We start from the raw sequence: 20095 nt of genomic DNA, 5'->3' as shown, positions 1-20095 counted from the left end.
TGAGATTGTTTCGAAAGGAAATTAAATCATCTTCCTCGCGTTATCCCGGCATTTTGCCACGGCTCATGGGAGCCTGGGGTCCGCTTGGCAACTAATCCCGAGAATTGGCGTAGGCACTAGTTTTTACGAAAGCGGCTGCCATCTGACCTTTCAACCCAGAGGGTAAACTAGGCCATATGGGGATTAGTCCGGTTTCCTCACGATGTTTTCCTTCACCGAAAAGCGACTGGTAAATATCAAATGATATTTCGTACATAAGTTCCGAAAAACTCATTGGTACGAGCCGGGGTTCGAACCCGCAACCTCCGGATTGAAAGTCGCACGCTCTTACCGCTAGGCCACCAGCGCTTCGAAAGGAAATTAAATATTTGCACCAAACTAAAACAAATGTGTAAGGCAATTATTAAAATAGCTGCCAACGAACAATTAATTATAAGCCACTTTAAGCTTGTTCGGGGATCGCAGCCGAGAAATATTCTCCGTAACAATTTATGCCCCTTGTATTTTGTATAACATAGTAAGTAGGTACTATACATAGTAGGTAACCTACCTATATAGGTACATAGTAGGTACAATCACGCTCCGCTTTTATTACGCCATTTATGGTCCTAGCTAAATTGGTTGTTTTATACTTACCTACACTATGGAATGTCCAATTTAGCTAGAACCCTAAATGGCGTAACAATCACGGAGCGTGACTGTATATAAGGATTTTGCCCAATCGTATTATTTACCTACAAGCACCCCGTTAAGAAAGATAACATTGTTATCTTTTTTGATTGGCATTAAATATCTTTTATTAGAGAAACAAAAAAGTATATGGATATATCTAAATAGCCATTTTATAAAGGTCAAAATTATCCAGTCTCATATAATCTAACAGATACGCGCTTATTAATTTAGTAAATAGGTATAGAACTTCGCCTATGTCCATCACCGTAACAAAAGGAGCAGAGACAATTTATTTATTTATTTATTTAAGCCTTTTATTCTCACAAATATTACAAATTTTGGATGGTTTTACACAACATATTATTAAAGGTGAGGTACCCATTTTTGGGCAAAGGCCTCCTCCAAGCCCTTCCAATGGTCTCTGTCTTTTGCTTGTCGAGTCCATGTGTTTCCAGCTATCTTCGCTATATCATCTACCCATCTTCGTTTTGGGCGGCGTCTTGGTCTTGTCACCTCGCGAGGGTGCCAGTGCAATATTCTCTCAGTCCATCTTTCATCTCTGAGTCTCGCAACATGACCAGCCCATTTCCATTTCATTCTGCAGGCAAGTTCAACTGCATCTGTCACCTTAGTTATTTTCCTAATGTCACGGTTTCTTTTTCTGTCACTCCGCTTGATGTTTAACATACTCCTCTCTGTCGCCCTTTGGAATACATTGATCTTTTGAACAATATCTTTAGTGAATGTCCATGTTTGGCAGCCATACAAGAGTGTTGGTAAAACTATAGAGTCCATCGCTTTGCGTTTGAGGTGGATGGGAAGGTTTGATTTGAAAATGTCTTTTAATGACCAGTATTTTACCATGCACTTTTTATTCTTCGTTCGACTTCGCTAGATGTTTGCTGTTTGAAGGTTATTAATTTGCCTAAGTATATATACTTATCAACATACTCTATCATTTATTTGATTCAGTCGTGATAGTTATTTCTTCGCCGTTAGTCATGGCAAATGTTTTTTGTTTATTCATTTGTAAACCACATTTTTGGCTTTCTCTGTCTAAGGTATTCAGCATATATACGAGATCTTCGTGGTCTTCCGCTATCAGGACAATATCGTCGGCGAACCGTAGATTGTTAAGGTATTCGCCATTTATATTTATTCCGATGCTTTCCCATTGTAGTTTTCGAAATATAGACTCCAAAAGGGCAGTGAATAGGTTTGGGGAGATAGGGTCGCCTTGTTTCACGCCTCTTTGGATTTGGAATGGTTCTCCTTTCTGCTCCAACTTGACAACCGCTTTGCTATTCCTGTATATCTCTTGAAGTATAGTTACATAGGTAGATTCCACTCCCTGTTCCTTTAATGCAATCCATAGAGGCTTATTTTTTATGGAATCAAAAGCCTTGGAGTAATCAACAAAGGCTAAGTATAGGGTTTTCCCATATTCCATATATTTCTCTATTACTTGAGTCAGAGTGAAAATGTGGTCTATTGTTGAAAAGCCACGTCTAAATCCTGCTTGTTCTCTGGGCTGGTTGTAATCCAATACACGTGACACTCTTTTTAGCAATACGGATGCAAAGACCTTGTATATTGTTTGCTGTAAACTAATTGGCCTGTAGTTTTCTAAAAGAGTAGGATCTCCTTTTATATAGAGCAGTGTTATGACCGCAGTTCCCCATTCCTTTGGCAGGGTCTTCTTTTCTAGTATTTCATTGAATAGTTTGGTTAATACTGGTGTAAGTGGATCCACAATAGCTTTCAGGATGTCATTTGTGATTCCATCATCGCCCGGACTTTTTGTAGATTTTAATTGTTGTATAGCATTCTTGATTTCAATCTCCAGAAACGATGGTAGGCTGTATTCGTGATCTTGGTTAGTGATACTTTCCAGCTCGTCACTTTGCTCATTGTTTTGATATAGTAGTGCATAGAACTCTGTTGCACTATGAAGCATTTCTTTTCTGTTTCTTACGGGCTCGTTTTTATTTTTTAGTGTCAATATCCAAGGTTTGGTATTATTAATTTTATACTGCGCTCTGAGAGCAGAGACAATAGAACAAGTAAATAGCGCTAACTTTCTAGGAATTAAATACAATAGATTGTCATCTTAATTGGAGATCTCATATTGCAGATTTAACCTTTTGACCGCCACAGACGGCTGTGGCCGTCATCGGAGTCATGCCAAGGACGCCAAGGACGGCTACAGCCGACAGCTTCGCCAATTCAATAGGGACTTACGCGGGACTCCGTAAAGTTCAATTTCGCTTAAATAATCGCGATCGCATGGCTTCCGGGGCACAGCATATTCCTTCGCCGTCTGGCGGTCAAAAGGTTAAACAGTAAAATTGCAAAAACAGCTTATGCCATATCTACACGGTGTAACATGAGGAAACCGAATAATTTTAACAGCGTATTCCTGATCATATTTAGAGACAAAAATGTCCTATAAACTTTTTTGAAATTCGCCTAGTTTCATAGATAATATTAATTTAGAAATAAACAAGTTTTTGTTGTTATATAGTGTAAAAGGCCTTTTTGATGGTGATCTTGCTGCTATGGGACGTAGTCTAAATATCCTTATTGATAGATGTCAAAAAGTGACAAGTAACACTTTGCAAAAAGTAGGTTTTACGAAAAAAAATGTAAAAATCAATTTTAAGTAACAAGTTCACCCATAACATTTATTTTTTATGTACAAATACATTCAAAAAATTAAAAAAAAAACAAAACAAAAAAAAATTTTTTGGCGAAATTGACCTAAACTTATATTACATTTTTTCCTTCTTTTGACCTCAGAAATGCGTAAAATTATTCGGTTTCCTCATGTTACACCGTGTATACTCTCTGAAACATGTTCAGAGAATGTCATTAAGAGCGCATACTATGAGAATGTATATTCACAACTCACGTACGGTATTGTTTATTGGGGTGATTATGTGGACATTTTAACTACTTTCAGGTTACAAAAAATATGCTTACGAAACATGTTTAACTTGGACAATCGTCACTCGCTCAGAAATGTATTCAAGGAAAAGCAGCTTTTGACTTTAACTGGAATCTGGAGAGTATTTCACAAAACTGCCTCACTTAATGATAAATTACGCATGCAATATAAATACAACTATCGTATTCCAAAGGCCAATAATAAATTGATGGATAAGTGTCTATATTGCTGCAATAATAGTACATTATTGTCGAGGCTCGGAAGTAGCTACTTGCAGGCTGAGGATTCGTTTTAAACGGACGACCTTGGGAGTCCGTTTAATTGAATCCGAAGCCAGCAAGTAGCCTTCCAGCCGAGTCATATATAGTGCTTTTCTCAAAAATGGTGCAAGAAATATAAATATCATAGAAATATTTTACAAAAGCAACTTTCTTACGTATATATTTTCACAGAAAAAAGTAGAAACAATTGAAAAAATTTGCTTTGCCGCCTTTTTATTTTTTTTATAAAAAAATAGAAGTGTATTTTTCTGCCGAAAATACGCCAACCTATTTGAGACAGCTAAATAGTCGCGGTACTAATGATCTGTTTGGCTGTTTAATGGGCCTGTGCCTTCATTTGATATGGCCATTTCAACTTTTAAAAAGTTTGGAACTCGACAAATAATGGAATTTGTATGCAACATTGCAGTCCCAAAATCGAGACTGCAATGTTTTTAACTTTTTAATTTTTGACTGACCATAAACTACGCGCTTCGCAACCTATTTTTTAAACGGCAAAGTCGACTTTGCCGTCCATTTTTGAGAAAAAGTTTTTAACAACTTACCTATTGAAATAAAGTCAGTCGAAGGTAAACAATTTAAAAATATCTTAAAAAACTGGCTATTAGTAGAATCTTCTACAGCATGAAAGAGTTTGTCGATTATGATGATAGAGTAATGTAATGATGCATGTAATAACTTTGTTACTAGTTATAGGTTAGCCATAATTATATTGTACGTCCGTGATGGATAAACTTTTGGTTCATAATTGTATTATTGTCAACATCGTTGTACACAGTTATACAATAAACTATTATCTTATCTTAACGTAATGTGCTTAACAATTTTATCATCATCATCATTCTAGCCTTCAGTCGCCCACTGCTGAGCATAGGCCTCTCTTCGTGTACGCCACTTATCCCGGTCCTGGGCTAGTCTTATCCAAAAGTGCGCCGCGATTTTCCGAATGTCATCCACCCAACGAGCTAGCGGACGCCAGGCGCTTCTTTCATCCGAAAGCGGCCACCAATCCGTCAACATTTTGGTCCACCTGCCATCACTCTGCCTAGCAACATGTCCCGCCCAACTCCATTTAAGCTTGGAGATGACGTCACCCACGTCTCGTACCTTGGTGCGGCGTCGGATTTCGACATTCCTCACTCGGTCTTGCAGTTTAATGCCGAGCATGGTGCGCTCCATGGCTCTTTGTGCTACTCGTATTTTATGCACAGCCCCCTTAGTGAGCGTCCATGTCTCGGCACCGTATGTCATGGTGGGCAGGACACATTGATTAAAGAGGCGAGTTTTCAGGCATTGTGGAAAGTTATCAGATTTGAGGATGTCCGCAAGTTTGTTGAATGCCGCCCAACCCAACTGGATTCTTCTGGAGATCTCCTTTTCCTGTTGTTTTTTGTCGAAAGATAGAATATGTCCAAGATACACGTATTGCTCGACCACCTCCAGCTCTTCGGCTCCCACCGTTATGGTGAGATTCGAAAAGCCAGTGATGTTCGTCATAACTTTGGTCTTGGACATATTCATCTTAAGACCTACCTTTATAGAAGCATGGTATAGTCCTTGAATCATGCTTTGGAGATCATCCAGGGACTCGGCAAACAAAACAATATCGTCGGCGAATCTCAAGTGCGACAAAAAGACACCATGGATATTAATACCGGTCTTGTGCCATGCAAGCGTTTTTATGACGTCTTCTAGTACCGCCGTAAAAAGCTTGGGTGAAATGGTGTCTCCTTGTCGCACGCCCCTTTTAATGGAAATCGGGTCACTTGTCTTATGAAGACGAACTTGCATGGTTGCCGAGCCGTACAGCTCCCGAAGCAAATCAACATAGCGCGCATCTATTGAACAGCGATGAAGAGCGTCAAACACGGCCCAATGCTCGACACTGTCAAAGGCCTTCTCATAATCGACGAAGGCCATGCACAAGGGCCGGTTGTATTCGTGACATTTCTCCATCAGCTGTTTTACCGCGTGAAGGTGATCAACCGTAGAAAATCCGCTTCGGAAGCCGGCCTGCTCGGGAGGCTGGCATTCGTCAAGGTTACGAGTGATGCGGTTGCAAAGGACTTTGGAAAAAAGCTTGTAAGTATGTGAAAGGAGGCTTATAGGGCGATAGTTAGCGAGTTTTGAAATGTCTCCTTTTTTGTGTATGACTGTGACGATGGCAGTTTTCCAAGACTCTGGAGTTCGAGTATCCTGTATGACCTGGTTAAAGAGTTTTGCGAGAATATTAAGGGCAGGCTCGCCACCAGCACGTAGTAGATCGGCTGTTATGCCATCTTCACCAGGAGATTTGTCAGCTTTCATATGGTATAAAGCATTTCTAACTTCGCTAACTATTATTGGTGGTATGTTATTGTCTTCTATGTACGGTACGGGTGGTGCTCTTACATCGGTTGTGGTTGACGTTGGCTTTCCGGCATGCGAGGAATATAGGTTTCTGTAGAAATTTTCAACTATGTTAACAATTTTGTCCCGATCTGTGACTAAATTGTTATCATCGTCTTTAAGTTTCACTATTTCCTTTGTACCTGTTTTTAACTTTCTTCTAAAAACTTTTGGACCTCTGTATTGTTCTATTGTATTTACTATGATTTTAGTGTTGTATTTCCTTAAGTCTTTTCTAATTGATTTACTTATTATTCTATTTAATCTTTCTATTTCTCTCTGATCTGCTATTGTGATATGTTTCAGTCGCTTTCTTTCTTCCAGTAGTGCCAGCGTCTCGGGTGATAACTTATCTTCCTTCTTTTTTCGTTTGCCGAGGTGCTTTTTCGCCGTATCTGTCATGGTCTTAATCAGCAAATTATTAATGTGGTCAACATCGAGGTTCTCCTCTTCCAGACCGTCGAATTGATTTTGGAGGTCTACGCGGAATTCTTCCTGAAGTAGAGCAATGTCTTCCTTATAATATCTGATGGAAGTGGAAATCATTCTTGCTCGCTCTTTTTTCAGGTTAAACCTCAATGTTGCCCGCACTAGTCTGTGGTCACTGCCGGTCCTGAAGTTTTTAAGAACGGTTACATCCGTGACTAGATCTTTGCGGGAACTTATAATGTAGTCAACTTCGTTCTTTATCTTGCCGCCAGGGCTAGCCCAGGTCCACTTTCTTGATGCACGCTTTTGAAAGAATGTGTTCATTGCGTATAGATGTTTTTGTTCAAGAAAGTTGACCAGAGTTTGTCCCCGGTTGTTGCGAGTCCCCAGTCCAAACTTGCCGACAGATTTTTCATTGGGTAGCTGTGGCCCAATCTTGGCATTAAAGTCACCAATTATAATGTAGTACTGGCACGGACATTCATCAAGGGCTTTTTGTATGTCGTCATAGAAGGTTTCCACTTCTTCCTCCGTTCGGCCCGAGGTTGGTGCATATACCTGGATTATTTTGATAGAGTAGTGTTTTTTCAGTTCCAACACTACAAAACAGACGCGGGTTGATATGCTCTTTATATTCTTAACTGCCGATGAGATACTTTTGTGCAGCATAAATCCAACTCCCCCATAAGAGGAGTCCTCGTGACCTCGATAGTAAAATAAGTCGCCAGAATTAAGTTTAATGAGGTCTTCGCCCTTTCGCCTTACCTCTGACAAACCTATTACATCCCATTTGATGTTGTCTAGTGCCAGTTGTACTTGAAGCAGTCGGTCGTCCGTTCGCATCGTCCTGGCGTTGTAACACGCCAGGGTCAGGGTCGTCGTATTAGAGTTCGAGTGGCAGCCGGATCTCTTCCAGAGATTCTTAGCACCCTCTGCCCCACCGTTACCAGGACTGCTGCCGGAGCCTGGGATAGTGAGGCCGCTGGGGACTGAGGGCCGGGTTCTATGCGTACTTGTCATATGAAGAGGGTAAAAGCCTTAAAACGCCACGCTGGCCAGTGCGTCTTGGCGAGTTTTCTTCTTCCTGCCACGTTTGCCTGGTACAAGTAGTACATGAACTAAAGTTCGTTGTACTACTCATACCAGTTACCAGGGGGGACCGCTAGGAGGTGTGGACCAGGAATTAGTATCCACAATGGATATGACGTGAAAAACAAATGCGATGAACGTATTTCCTCCTCCAATCGTCCAACAATTTTATATTTAAACTTAAAGCACGTTTTAGTTAACTTGTGTGAAAAATATCACCGTTATGTGCTATTAATATCTCACCAAAAAGTTAAATTATAGCGCTTTATGAGCCGATTTGTGTACACGACACAAAACGTTGCTATATATGTAATTATCAATTCTGAAGGATAATTATATGGAAGTCGATAGGTTACCTACATATAAAACGCTCTCTACCTGTCAGGTCGAAAATGCCACGAAAATTCCGTACTTTGGACAACCCTAGTAAGAGTACCTATGTTAAGTGGGTCGATTAACCCTAAATCATCTCAAGGTTGCGCGAGTTACGCTACACGCGCCGCGTTGTTTGCGTGGGCCTGGTTTCTATCTAAACAGCTGTTTTTTAAGGTCGTAAATTGAAATAGTGGCCCTGGTATGTATGTATAACGGAGATGTATAGTCCCTATGGTTAATAATACACAATAAATTTGGAGATGTAAAAGGTCCCCAATGTCAGAGTACTGATACTTATAAGAGTTATAAGATTTGGAGATGTAGTCTCTCCAAGTGTCAAAATGAAATTTATAGGCCCAGAACCTATTGGGCCTTAAGGCCGGGCAGCCCGCCCGAGGTTTTCATCGATTTTTGACAAGTTTTGAATCGTATCTCCCTACTTTTGCACTACAGATAGGATTATAAGACAAACGGCTATCTGTTCTTCTATCTTTTATCTCCATTTTTGTCTAGCGGATTTTGAAAGAAATTAATACTTATTATTTTATGATTTTTTTAAACATTGTCTAAAAAAACACTTATCGTATCTAGATTGCTGTGAAGGATCTTACATATACGAAATCTACATATTTGGGTTCGTCTTGGGCGTCTCGAAAAACGATGTTAATTTTAAACTAATGAACACAAAAGTTATGGCCAGAAAACCAGTTTCGTGGCCTAAAATTGTTCAACTTTGATGCCGAATATCTCGAAGACTACTATTAACAACTTACCTATTGAAATAAAGTACTAACTTTGAAGTAAATATGGGACACAATATTGCTTAAAGCCGTTGCTGTTAATATGATAAGCTACAAAAAACATTAGAAAACTAAGGGATTCAGATCGAAGGTCATTGGCGTGGGCTCCTTATGTCAATAATCATGATTATTTTGTGTAAAACCCTAAATAGTTACGTTACGCTAGGGCTTCACAAAATGATCATATGACTAGTCAATATATTGAAATAATATTATTTCTTCACAAGAAATATTAACTTTCATATTCAACTTAAAATAACAACCATACCTACCAATTTTTCAAAGACTTTTGACTCGAAAATGGAGTAAAACTACCGTATTTGTGGCCGAGGGGGTAGAGCTACTATGCTCAGTCTGGAGGGTACCTTGTCTGTGGTTTAGGGGTACTACGATTGTTGATCTATTTCCTAGGAAGTATTGAAGGGCCCGTCGTACACGTACAGTCAGTATAAAATGTTATTAAAATTGAATAAGTATTATATTAGGATGATTGGTGTCAGGCATTAATCAATCTACTATTATAAGTTTGTTTATTACATTTTGGGGTTTCCTCCAATATGAAAATAAGATACGACACATGCTTATTACTTATTAGGAACAACTGATACAGTCTGACTACAGTCAGCGGCAGAAGTTACTAAGCGGGCCAGATATTCAAAATTATCTTGACGCGACTTTATTATTAAGATAATAAGAGCGTGTCAAGGTAATTTTGAACACCTCGCCCGCTTAGCAACTTCTGCTGCTGACTGTGACTGTACAATGTAAAAGTGCTCTTAAACATACGGTTGTCTGAGTACTACGTACTACTATCTACGGGTAACCTACAGCAGTGGGTACTGTACTGGGTGGGTACGGGAGCGTTATCCCGGCGGTCACCTTACTGCGGGTTCAGCGACACGGTGAGTCTGCCAGTCTGGCACTCACCATACCAATATGTTCTGACTTAACCTTTAAATGGCCACTCTATGAAAGCACATGATTTTAAAAGTAAAACTTTGAGTTTTATTTTGAGCGAGAAATATGCTAACAAAGAAAAAAACTTAAATTGTTTTTTTTTTATGTCACTTTAAAATGACTTTGGCAGCTTGCCAACTTTCTTCAAATGACCCGTAAGACGGACATCGTCAAGAATACCATAAACTTGAAGATTGGTTCAGCCAAACGCGAGATAATCGCGGACAAACATACGTATGTAGTTACATATATCCTTACATAATACAAACATACGAGTCAAACTGAGAACCTCCTTTTTTTAAAGGCGGTTTAAAAGGCCCTTGGTTCTCCCAAGTAACACAAAAGTAGGTGAATATTGTTTTAATAATAGAGCATGCCTTACTGAATGCTGAATAAGGTAGCTGTATATCTTCTGTATAAGCGCTAATACAGACGTTATACAGAAGGTTTGGGCGCAAACTGGGCATGCCCACGCCGCTTAAAACTGAATAACAGTAACGTAATAGCTGTATAAGTGTGTGCCCACACATTGGATCGCTGAATAACACTTGTATAGAGGCTGTCAAAAGCTTCTATACCGCTTTTAAACCAAAATTATCCAGCTTTGTACACAATGCATCAGTTAGTCACACGTTATGCAGCTTTTGGTTCAAAAGTGCATTGTTACAGAAAATATATTCAGCTATTTTGTGTATGATTTGTCTTCCATTTTAATTTGTGAACTCGTGTCAAAGTGTAGTTTCTGAAGTGAATACAAAATAAGGAGGACATTACCCATATATTGATTTGATGTTTACATAACATCAATTTCATTGCGCATGCGACGTTACTGTAAATATATATATACATTTTATTTAAAATTTTAAAGCGACGCGTAAATAATGCACTGTTTAGAAAGTAAATATAGAAAATTTAGTACTCCACTTTTAAATTTGTAATTTTTTTGCGGTGTTTAGATGTTTTAGTGATAGAAAATGTACTTTAACAAGTTATGCTACGATAAAACTAGTTTTATAAATGAATATAAATGGGTTTTTCAGTTCATTATAAATTCCTATTTCATTGTAGAGGTTAGAATATGAGCAACCGTAATGGCGTCCGACTGTGCTGAATATAAGCTGCTGCCACAGCTAATATGTGCTAAATTTCTGAATAGGCATTCACATTATTCGCGTTACTAAGCTACATGTTAGATAATAATGGTTTTAGAAAAACAAGTTTTGAATAACATCAGTATAATAGTAATTGTTTTCTCAATCTTAAAGCCTATTAGGGTTCTATACACAAATGGTAAAAACCACATAGATCCTCACTAGTTTGATGAGAAACATTATAGGTATGTAACACGGGCAATATTCAATCCTACTTCCTACTAATATTATAAACGCGATATAATATTTAAGTTATATGATAAATCTGGGGGCACGGCAGATTACACAGTTATTTTTTCCGTTATCAGTTCCGAAAAATATGTAGTAGGTAAAGGTACACGCAAAGATGTACGATGTGAGTACGAAGATGTATATAGTATGAGTAATATGAGTATGGTATGGTTACGAGTATGGTATGAATATGAATATGGTATAGGTGCGAAGGTGCGGGTATATTAGTAGCGGGTATCACGGGTATGAGTACAAGTATAGTTTGGTATGGGCAGTATTGTTTAGGTATGAGTACGAGTATAGTGTGGGATGGGTATGAGTAGACCCACTTGAAACCTAAAATCAGTCCGTTCAAAATCGACAGGAGAACCGATTTCGCTATATTTTAATGGGGGTGATTATTTTATTTTTCACATACCCAGTCCAGTCTACAAGTTTTTAATGCAACAATATCAATAACTAGCATTTGACACCTTGTTTGCCAACTAGCAACAACCTTAAATGGCCATTGGTAAACCTTATCTCGTTGCAGTAAGGTATGCAAATGGTCCGTTAACAGTGTTAACGATGGAAGCTAGTAATTGTTTACGTAAAATAACCAATCGAAAAGAATTGTTAAGAAAACTAAACCTTGATTTTTTAAATAATGATTGGATTAAAGAATTATTTATTCTTTAATGCGCAAGATGCGTTCAAAATAAAATAAAAACAAGCTCAAGCTCAAGGCAATCAGGCTCAAGTAGCACCGTTGACCGTGTATAAAGCTACGGAACCCTCTGCACCGCGCACTTGTTGATACTAAGGGGCTGTCCATAAATTACGTCATCGTTTTTTGACGATTTTTGACCCCCCCCCCCTACAATCATCCAAAAATCATGCTTCAAATGACCCCGTTTCCTCCTACGTCGTGCTACCGTCATCGGATGTCCGGACCCCCCCCCCCCTAATTTGAAATGACGTAATTTATGAATAGCCCCTAAGCAGTAGTTTGAATAGCGTTTGTCATTGCGTTCATTTTGCAGCTTTTAGCAAGAAAAGATAGTACATGTGTACTAAAATCGCTATAACTTAAGTATAAGTGTTGTTTTAGTATTTATTATTCAGACGTTATGTCTATAAAAGCCATAACTAACCCATATATGCAGCTACTGAATAACAAATAAGATTTGGATTTCATTACAGCTTCCAGTAATAGCGTCCACCTTTATTCAAAAACTAGCATTAAAACAGAAACTGCAACCGCTTTTATACAGTTGAAAGTCTCCACCGACGCTTCTTTTCAGCATTTAGTAGCCACTATCACATTTTTCTTAATATTGTCTGCTTAATATCTCACAACACAGAATATATACAGGTAATTGCTGCTAATGCCGCTATTATGCTGCTTTTAGTAACCACAAATGCTTTAAGCTGAATAATGTCCGACTAACTGTGTAAGAAATAAGTAATATTCAGTTTTAATATGCAAAACCGATACTATGCAAAATTTATTCAGCATTAATTGGTATATAGGCCCCACTAGGCCCACATATTTCTTTATTCCGAATTTAATCATTTCCACCGCTTATACACAAAAATTATGCAATCATAATTTGAATAAGATGATAATTTTACTCTATTATCCTGCTTGTGTGTTACTTGGGCTATAGCGATTTAATGTCAAAAATGTTTTTTTTTTTTCACCTTTTCATTGCGGACCGTAGCCCCAGTTTTGCACGTCTGTCCAAACTCCATTTTTACATTTTTTGTTGAGGTCGTCGAGGAGTTCCTTTTGTTAACTTCCGACTTTTAGGGCCAGTTTCACCGAGCACATTTAATTATTAGCGGATTGATCAACGTCACTCAGCAGTCAACTATGAAACTTTACTTACAATAAAATTTAGCGAACAGACAGACAGACGGTTTGGTGCAACCGACCCTTAGCATTAAATTACTTACATCAAAATTGACCATCTATACCAATTTCATCTTTTCAGACAAAGGAAGCGATTGAAAATTGAAAGTTACCAAATCTTAATCTAAAAAATTAAAAACTATATGCCGATTTATATATGCTTAATAGGTACCTATATTTTAGATGTCACTTCGATGCATGCAAACTCGGACTGCCCACTACTCAGATCACACAACTGGACATCTCAAGTTACTGTATTAAGATGTTTTCATAACACGTTGATGAGTCAAACGGACCTGTTTCTTTCATGTGCGGTTTGTAATAAGATCTATAAGCACAAGTTTAAAAAACATGCTAAATTATTACACATACAAGATTGTTTACAGTTACAACTTTGGCTATTCGTCGTGGTAATGCAGCTGGCGTGGCATATAAGGTTATTCAGACGCGGACGTCGCGGGCTGAGGCTGGTAATTTTAATATAGGTATGCCTATTCACCTGAGAGTGGCCGCTTCCCTCTATCAAAATGCCAGTTTTTACTAACAAACTTCCAGCCTACGGAAAGCAGTTACTGCTAATATTTAAAACACATGCAACAAACTCAAATAAAGTGGCCTGCCAGTTCCATAGAAAATTGAGAGTAGGTAGAGTCGGTCCAAGCAAACTCTGCATAGTATAATGTATTTGCAACAAGAGTGAACGTATCGTCGGGTGACAATCAAAAGTCACTAACTAACACCATTGAAATTGGACAAAAAACCGTGTTACAAGTGTAATAAAGTGCATTGTTACTTTAATTTTTTGATAGTACTTAGTGACTTTTGCTTGTCACCCGACGGTATATTCATGCGGTTTTCACCTATCAATAGTGTGATTCTAGAGGAAGGGGTAGGTGTACATTTTGTGTTTGTGTTACTACCCCTGAAAAGCCAGAGAGGGTCGCTAGTGCAGTCATAAATTACAAATTTCTATAAAAATATGACGTTTGACTAGGGAAAACGCGTTTTCACTAGGTGAAACTGATTTTTACTGTGTTCTGCTAGAGTTAAAGGATGTACGACGACGAGAGAAGCGAGTAGGAGGATCTTAGGTTAACCGTTACCAGTTTTTACCAAGGGGTTTCGGAAAACTAGATTTAACTAGTGAAAACGCGTTTACACCGACACGTGACGGACAACTAATTTATCTAGGGAAAACGCTTTTCACTTAAAACCGGTGTTTACGTTAGCGTATACAATTTAATATGACTTGACTTTGTTCTCCACTCACTGGCAAACCACAGCCAAAGAACAGTGCTTGGAGCATTATTTATAATTTTAGGTGTCTTTTGTATGCATCTTGTTAATTTGTGTCGCAATGCAAAAACACTAATTAAAGAACAGGCAAGACCAGAAATGTAATACTGACTTCATTAATGTTTCATATTTTTAGGGGCCATTTTTTCTAGTTTTGGCAGCGTACTGACACTCAAGAATCGTAAATAACGAACAGTAAAATTTTTCTGAGTGCGTCTTTCTCTTGCTGCTACAACAACAAATGAAAAATTTACTTTTTTTAAAGCAAATAAAATTCGGGTGTGAACAATGTGTTTTAACATCATATTTAAATGTAAAATAAAACGAAATCGCAGAAGAATAACTCAGAATGTTAACATCTCTAAATCTCTATTAATCCATCCCGGGAATATTGTTTTTTGCGTAGCCCTCTAATATGTAGGTCCTATTCGGAGTACCTACCTAACAACGAACAGCTTATCTGCAAGGCTTCACTGCAGGTAGCTATTAGAAAAGAAATACCTCTTTTCCTTTGTTTTCCCATCATAGTGCAACGCTTTAAATAGCGTTCTGCGCTGAAAGCGCTTCTGAATTTTTAAGTTTCTCTTTTGTTAGCTCTAACGGCGTGAGCAAATGAATCCTGAAATAATCCTAACCCTCGAGTTATTTAGCCATATACTCAAAGCAATATTTGAAAAGCTAATAGTTCTCATGGTTACTCAATGTGGCTTCGAAACTGTTGGTTAATAATAATTGCGAAGGAAGGTAGTATCCACTCAACCATAAACTTCAAAAAATAACAATATAAAACAAGACTAACTTGCGAAGCACGAAAGATTCCGTTTATTTAGTTTAGAAACATAACGATCTATATTTACGTCACTTCATCGCGATTTCATTTAAGTGGTAAACCCATGGCGTGTAAGAAAATTATTCAGATTAATAAATTCGCATATGCTTTAGTTCTATACACAAACACAATTGTATCTGTAAAGGTCTAAAAATATAAAGCAAAGGTCAGAAAAACATAAACACTCGCCTTGCTATGTCTAGTTTGAAATGACTGAATGAATGAATGAATTTGTCATGCATCTTACTATTTACGAATGAAATACTAAACGAAACGATGTATACTCCTACATAGGTACATCGTTTATAAAGAGCGGACTAGACAATGATAGCTTCTCAATTACTCGTATAAGGTTTCACTAGTATGGCGAGTCATGTCATGAATCGCCATTCCCTAGAAGTGAAATACTTGGTAGAGTTCTGGTTCAGTATGCATGTTAATAAGTATGTATAATCGGTGGCATCTTAGGGGCAAAACGTCGGGCTCGCGGGCGTTCGTCCTTCGCTGAGATAGAGGTGACTCACCGAGCGGCTGGTGGAGCGCAGCGTGTGCGTCGCAGTCCGCGCAGATGGTGGAGCGCAGCATCCGCTCCCGCTGCAGCCGCCGCAGCAGCTGCAGGTGCTGCGGCGTGAACACCGTGCCCGAGCGCTCGCCCACCAGCAGAACGTCGCCCGTCTCCCACCACGCCTGCTCCCGCAGCGTGCCGTCCCTATTAAACAGCCCCATATCCTTGTACCCTTCCGGCGGGCTGAGCGCCCCGGGCTCCGGCTCCTGGTAGCGCTGCTCGCACGCCCCACAACCGGAGCACTCCTCGCTCTCGCCTTCATCTGAATACCCGCACTCATCGCGTACGACAATAATGTAATCCGCTTCGAAAAATTCATTGGCGCTCTCGTCAAAAACTACTCTGTGCTTTTTTGATTTACTGCCTTTTTTGAGAGACGATTTTAGGTTGTCGTGATCCTTGTTGTGACGGTTGTCGCGGGCGGCGCGATCGCCGCGCATGGTCGCGTCACGCGTCGAATCGCGACGCGAGTGCTCGCCGGAGTGCCGGAGTGGCGCTGGCGAAGTGCCGCCGCGGCGGCGAGTCGCGACGGTGCGGTGGCGGCAGCGGACGCGACGCACGGCGCGCGGCTCCAGTCCAGGCTAAGCACAAGCGAGTCGACCGCGTCGGCATCAGGCAGGCGGTTCGCCGACTGCAGCGCCGCGCCGCTCGTCCTATCGATCGCTTTCGCCTGCCTCTCACCGTCCTCTCACTTACTACTTACTGTATGGGACCCGGCGACGATTTTTACATGAAACGCTAGCGGTCACCCTTTATATATTATTATTGAAACATACAATTAATTTTACTACAATATCCCTTGTTTCTGAATTACAGTAAGATGATATTACAATGGGTAATGCTGTTAATCACTATCACAACTCTTTTTTTTTCGAGTATCTGCTTAGGTAATTAAATCTGATATTACTTGGATTACCAATGGAATACATATCACTGTCGTTTATCTCAGCTAGAAATCTTTGAAACGAATTGTATACATATATAGAAGAAGAAAGAAGGAGAATGCATGTCGGACCAGTGGACGGTGTGGGAATGAAATCTGGACTAACTTGAATGTCGTATTAAATTAAAATATTCATGTTTAAATTTATAAATTTTGTGTTATACAATTATGTATTTAACAACGATAAATGCAAGCAAAATGGTACCGTCATTATAGCCAACTTTTCCCGCTTTTTTTGAAAAAGCTCGAATTTCTCAAAAAAATTATATCACATCATATGACTTTGTTTTGCTAAGCACCTCCATAGTGACCAAACGAATCAGTTTCATTGAAGAAAACAATTTTAAATCGTGTTTTACCCACTTTTTTGGCGTTTTAGAGGGCGGGCAAAGATATCCGGGGTTCGCGCCAACATTGCCCACGTCAATTTGGTGTTCAAATACAGCCCGTATGATGATGATGTCTAAGGATCACTTAAAGGTTTTGGGCAATCCTACCATTCCCTGTTAATAACTTAGCGATAAGTGTAAAAACTTTTAAATAAATTGGGTGGGCAATGTTGTCTACCCGTTTTTGGCCATTTCCATACAAGATACACCTAAGCATTTTACAAAGGCTAGGGTTGGCACTTTAGAGAAAATCTGTTACAATAGTTTAATGGCCAAAAATATGAGTTTTGCTGTGTTTTTCACGCGTTATAGGGATAAAACATTTAAATAAAGGATAATAAGACCAATTAAATACAGTATATATTTATAAACTTACTTTAGTGTACAAACATACTTCTTTTACTTGCGAAATTGGGTAAATTAGTCAAAAGTGACAACCCTAAGCCGTTTTTGGTGGTGGGCAATGTTGGCATCCATAGGTCTGTAAATTACCGTTTAGATTAAACCTCAATAAACATAATCTATACTTCATGTTTTATAACTGAAACCCGGAAATATTTGGCAAAGGGTTCTCAATTTTTTTCTACTTGCATTCGTTTTTTAACGATTTTTTGCCCGCCGAAATATTCCCTATATTTGTGCACATGTTTGGTATATAGTCTTGTCACAAATATAATCTATTTTCTACTAAAACTAGCAGGGTGGCCATAAGTATTATAATTTTTTCTACATTAACGAATTTGTTTAAAATTGTCGTTTTGGCAAAGTTTCCCCTGGAGGCAAAGTTGGCTATAATGACGGTACTTTATCCATCGCTGTCGAAAACACAAATGTTGGCATTTTACTTAATTCTATATTTAACTTCCTTAGAATTTTTTTACGCAATTTCGTATTCTCAAAATAATAGTTACCTTCCCACGAATTTCCCTTGTAAGTAACATAATTATGATTCGTCACCTATAAAATATAAATCCCATAAAGATTGAACCGCTATATTTTGCTTTTTTTACGTAACGTTATTGTTTTCTTTTTCATTTCCAGAGACGGGAGACGGTGACATTATATATGTCATGTAGTAGCGGGCCTTTTGGCCCAATCCCTGGTTCACAAAGCGCATTACTCGGAGCGATTATTCAGTCAGCAGTCAAGGTAATTATCGTTTTAAAAACACTCGTTATTAAATTTCATAAGTTCCAAAAGCCCCGAAAGTTTCTGGTATTTCCCGAGACGGAGTTATTCGGCACTTTGCCGCAAAAAATCGAAAAAAAGTCTTTACGTAGGGGTATATCTATGGTTAATATACATCAAATTATGTAAACATATTTACATAATGTCAATATCCAGAGGGGAAAATGGAGACTACGTTAGTATGGAGAAGCGGCCGTCCCCTTTCCTCTATCGCAACATATCCTGCTCACACATATGCATGGGCGAATGATTTAAAAATGGGATGAAATTGACATGAGTTTGTAAGTTCGAATCGGTCTCCAATGTCCGTACCTACACTACACTACACTGTAATTAAATGTTACGAGTTAAATTGGCCCAATTGTTGGCATTCTATCGAGTTGAAATGTTGCATGCATAGAGAACGAAAATGTAAATCGGATACGAACCGTCATAGTGTTGGACTGATTATGAAGCAAGGATTGGGAACACCCAAGGTTACGATTTTTTCTGTCAATCAAATAGGGTAGGTACCTCTACCAGGCGGTCAGGAGTTGCACATACGAATTGATCGTTATATACCACGTAGGTAGGTATATAAAGCATAGGTGAACCGGATGAGATCGCCGTAGCCACCAAGCATACTTTTGTACGGGTCGGATATTCATTCGCAAATGCGGGGTTAGAGTAGGTTCGCGAATGGACTTGCGATTGCATGTGCCGGAGTTAATAGGTTGCACGAATGTGTAGGAAGCTACGCGAAGGTTCGAGGTTCGCGTCCTTTGATGTGTCAAAAAGCCGTCACGACTTGGAAAAGCACGAATGTCATAAAACATTCGCATATCCATTCGCGAATGTAGTACTACACATGCATGTTCGCGTATTTGCAGGATGTCAACCTTAGCTCACCGTTATATTGGTAAAACCATGAAATAAAGGGCCCCTTGCACTGATGTCATTAGCGCATTGTTGGACACCCGACACTGATCACTAGCTTAGTAGCTTCTCCGATCGGCCATCAACGCTGACCTTGGTCGCTATAGTTTGATGGAATAGGTGCTACAGCAAACCTACCGGACATGGATACACGGCCTATTACGTAAATTCAGCGCAGAGATGGGTGGGTTTCTGACGTTGAACAAGCATGGAAAATCACCAACAGTATAATATAATATCCTACATATTCTTAACGTGTGATAGCGACAGATGCAGTCTACCGTAAGTCATAAATATCTTAAGAGATAATAAATCATTAATCTTGTTGCAAGACATAAGATCCACAGACAGATAGCCAGTTAAGCACAGAGTTAAAGTTGCCTATTATTATGACCTTGACTGCTAGTACTAGTGCGAGCGATTCAGTTCGTGGTTTGTTATCGCGTTGTATGGCTGTGTCACTTTTGTTTGCGAGAAGAAACATAATATACAGCCTCTCGCTACATAGTATATAATAACAAACCATGTAATAAACATATAAAAATAAACATGGTACTTATAGGTACCAATAGGTAGGTACTTAAGCCTATTTGAAGTAATTTTTTAATAATGTTAATTCTCACCTGTTTCATAATATAAGAGAAATCCAAGATCGGCGATCAATAAACTTACCTACAACAACGCAAAAGTATTAATTTTATTATGGTTCACAGTGCAGGCAAACACATAAATGCTAGAATCGAATAATGTCTCCTG

The 20095-nt window shown here is 39.0% G+C and overlaps 1 protein-coding gene across 1 annotated transcript in view; it reads right to left on the bottom strand.

Moving 5' to 3' along the window:
* The window catches only part of LOC134804741 (uncharacterized), an 83479-nt gene extending 67011 nt beyond the window's left edge, over positions 1-16468 (bottom strand). Inside the window, exon 1 of the mRNA XM_063777942.1 lies at positions 15864-16468. Within this exon, the coding sequence (XP_063634012.1) occupies positions 15864-16344 (481 nt within the window). The 5' untranslated portion in view covers positions 16345-16468. The remainder of the gene's footprint in view (positions 1-15863) is intronic.
* Between the last annotated feature and the right edge of the window lie 3627 nt (positions 16469-20095).

The sequence above is a fragment of the Cydia splendana genome, chromosome Z (genome assembly GCF_910591565.1).
Source record: "Cydia splendana chromosome Z, ilCydSple1.2, whole genome shotgun sequence".
In the NCBI taxonomy this organism is placed as follows: Eukaryota; Metazoa; Arthropoda; class Insecta; order Lepidoptera; family Tortricidae; genus Cydia; species Cydia splendana.
The sequence above is the reverse complement of the archived record's forward strand: the minus strand, read 5'-3'. Positions and strand labels throughout refer to the sequence as shown.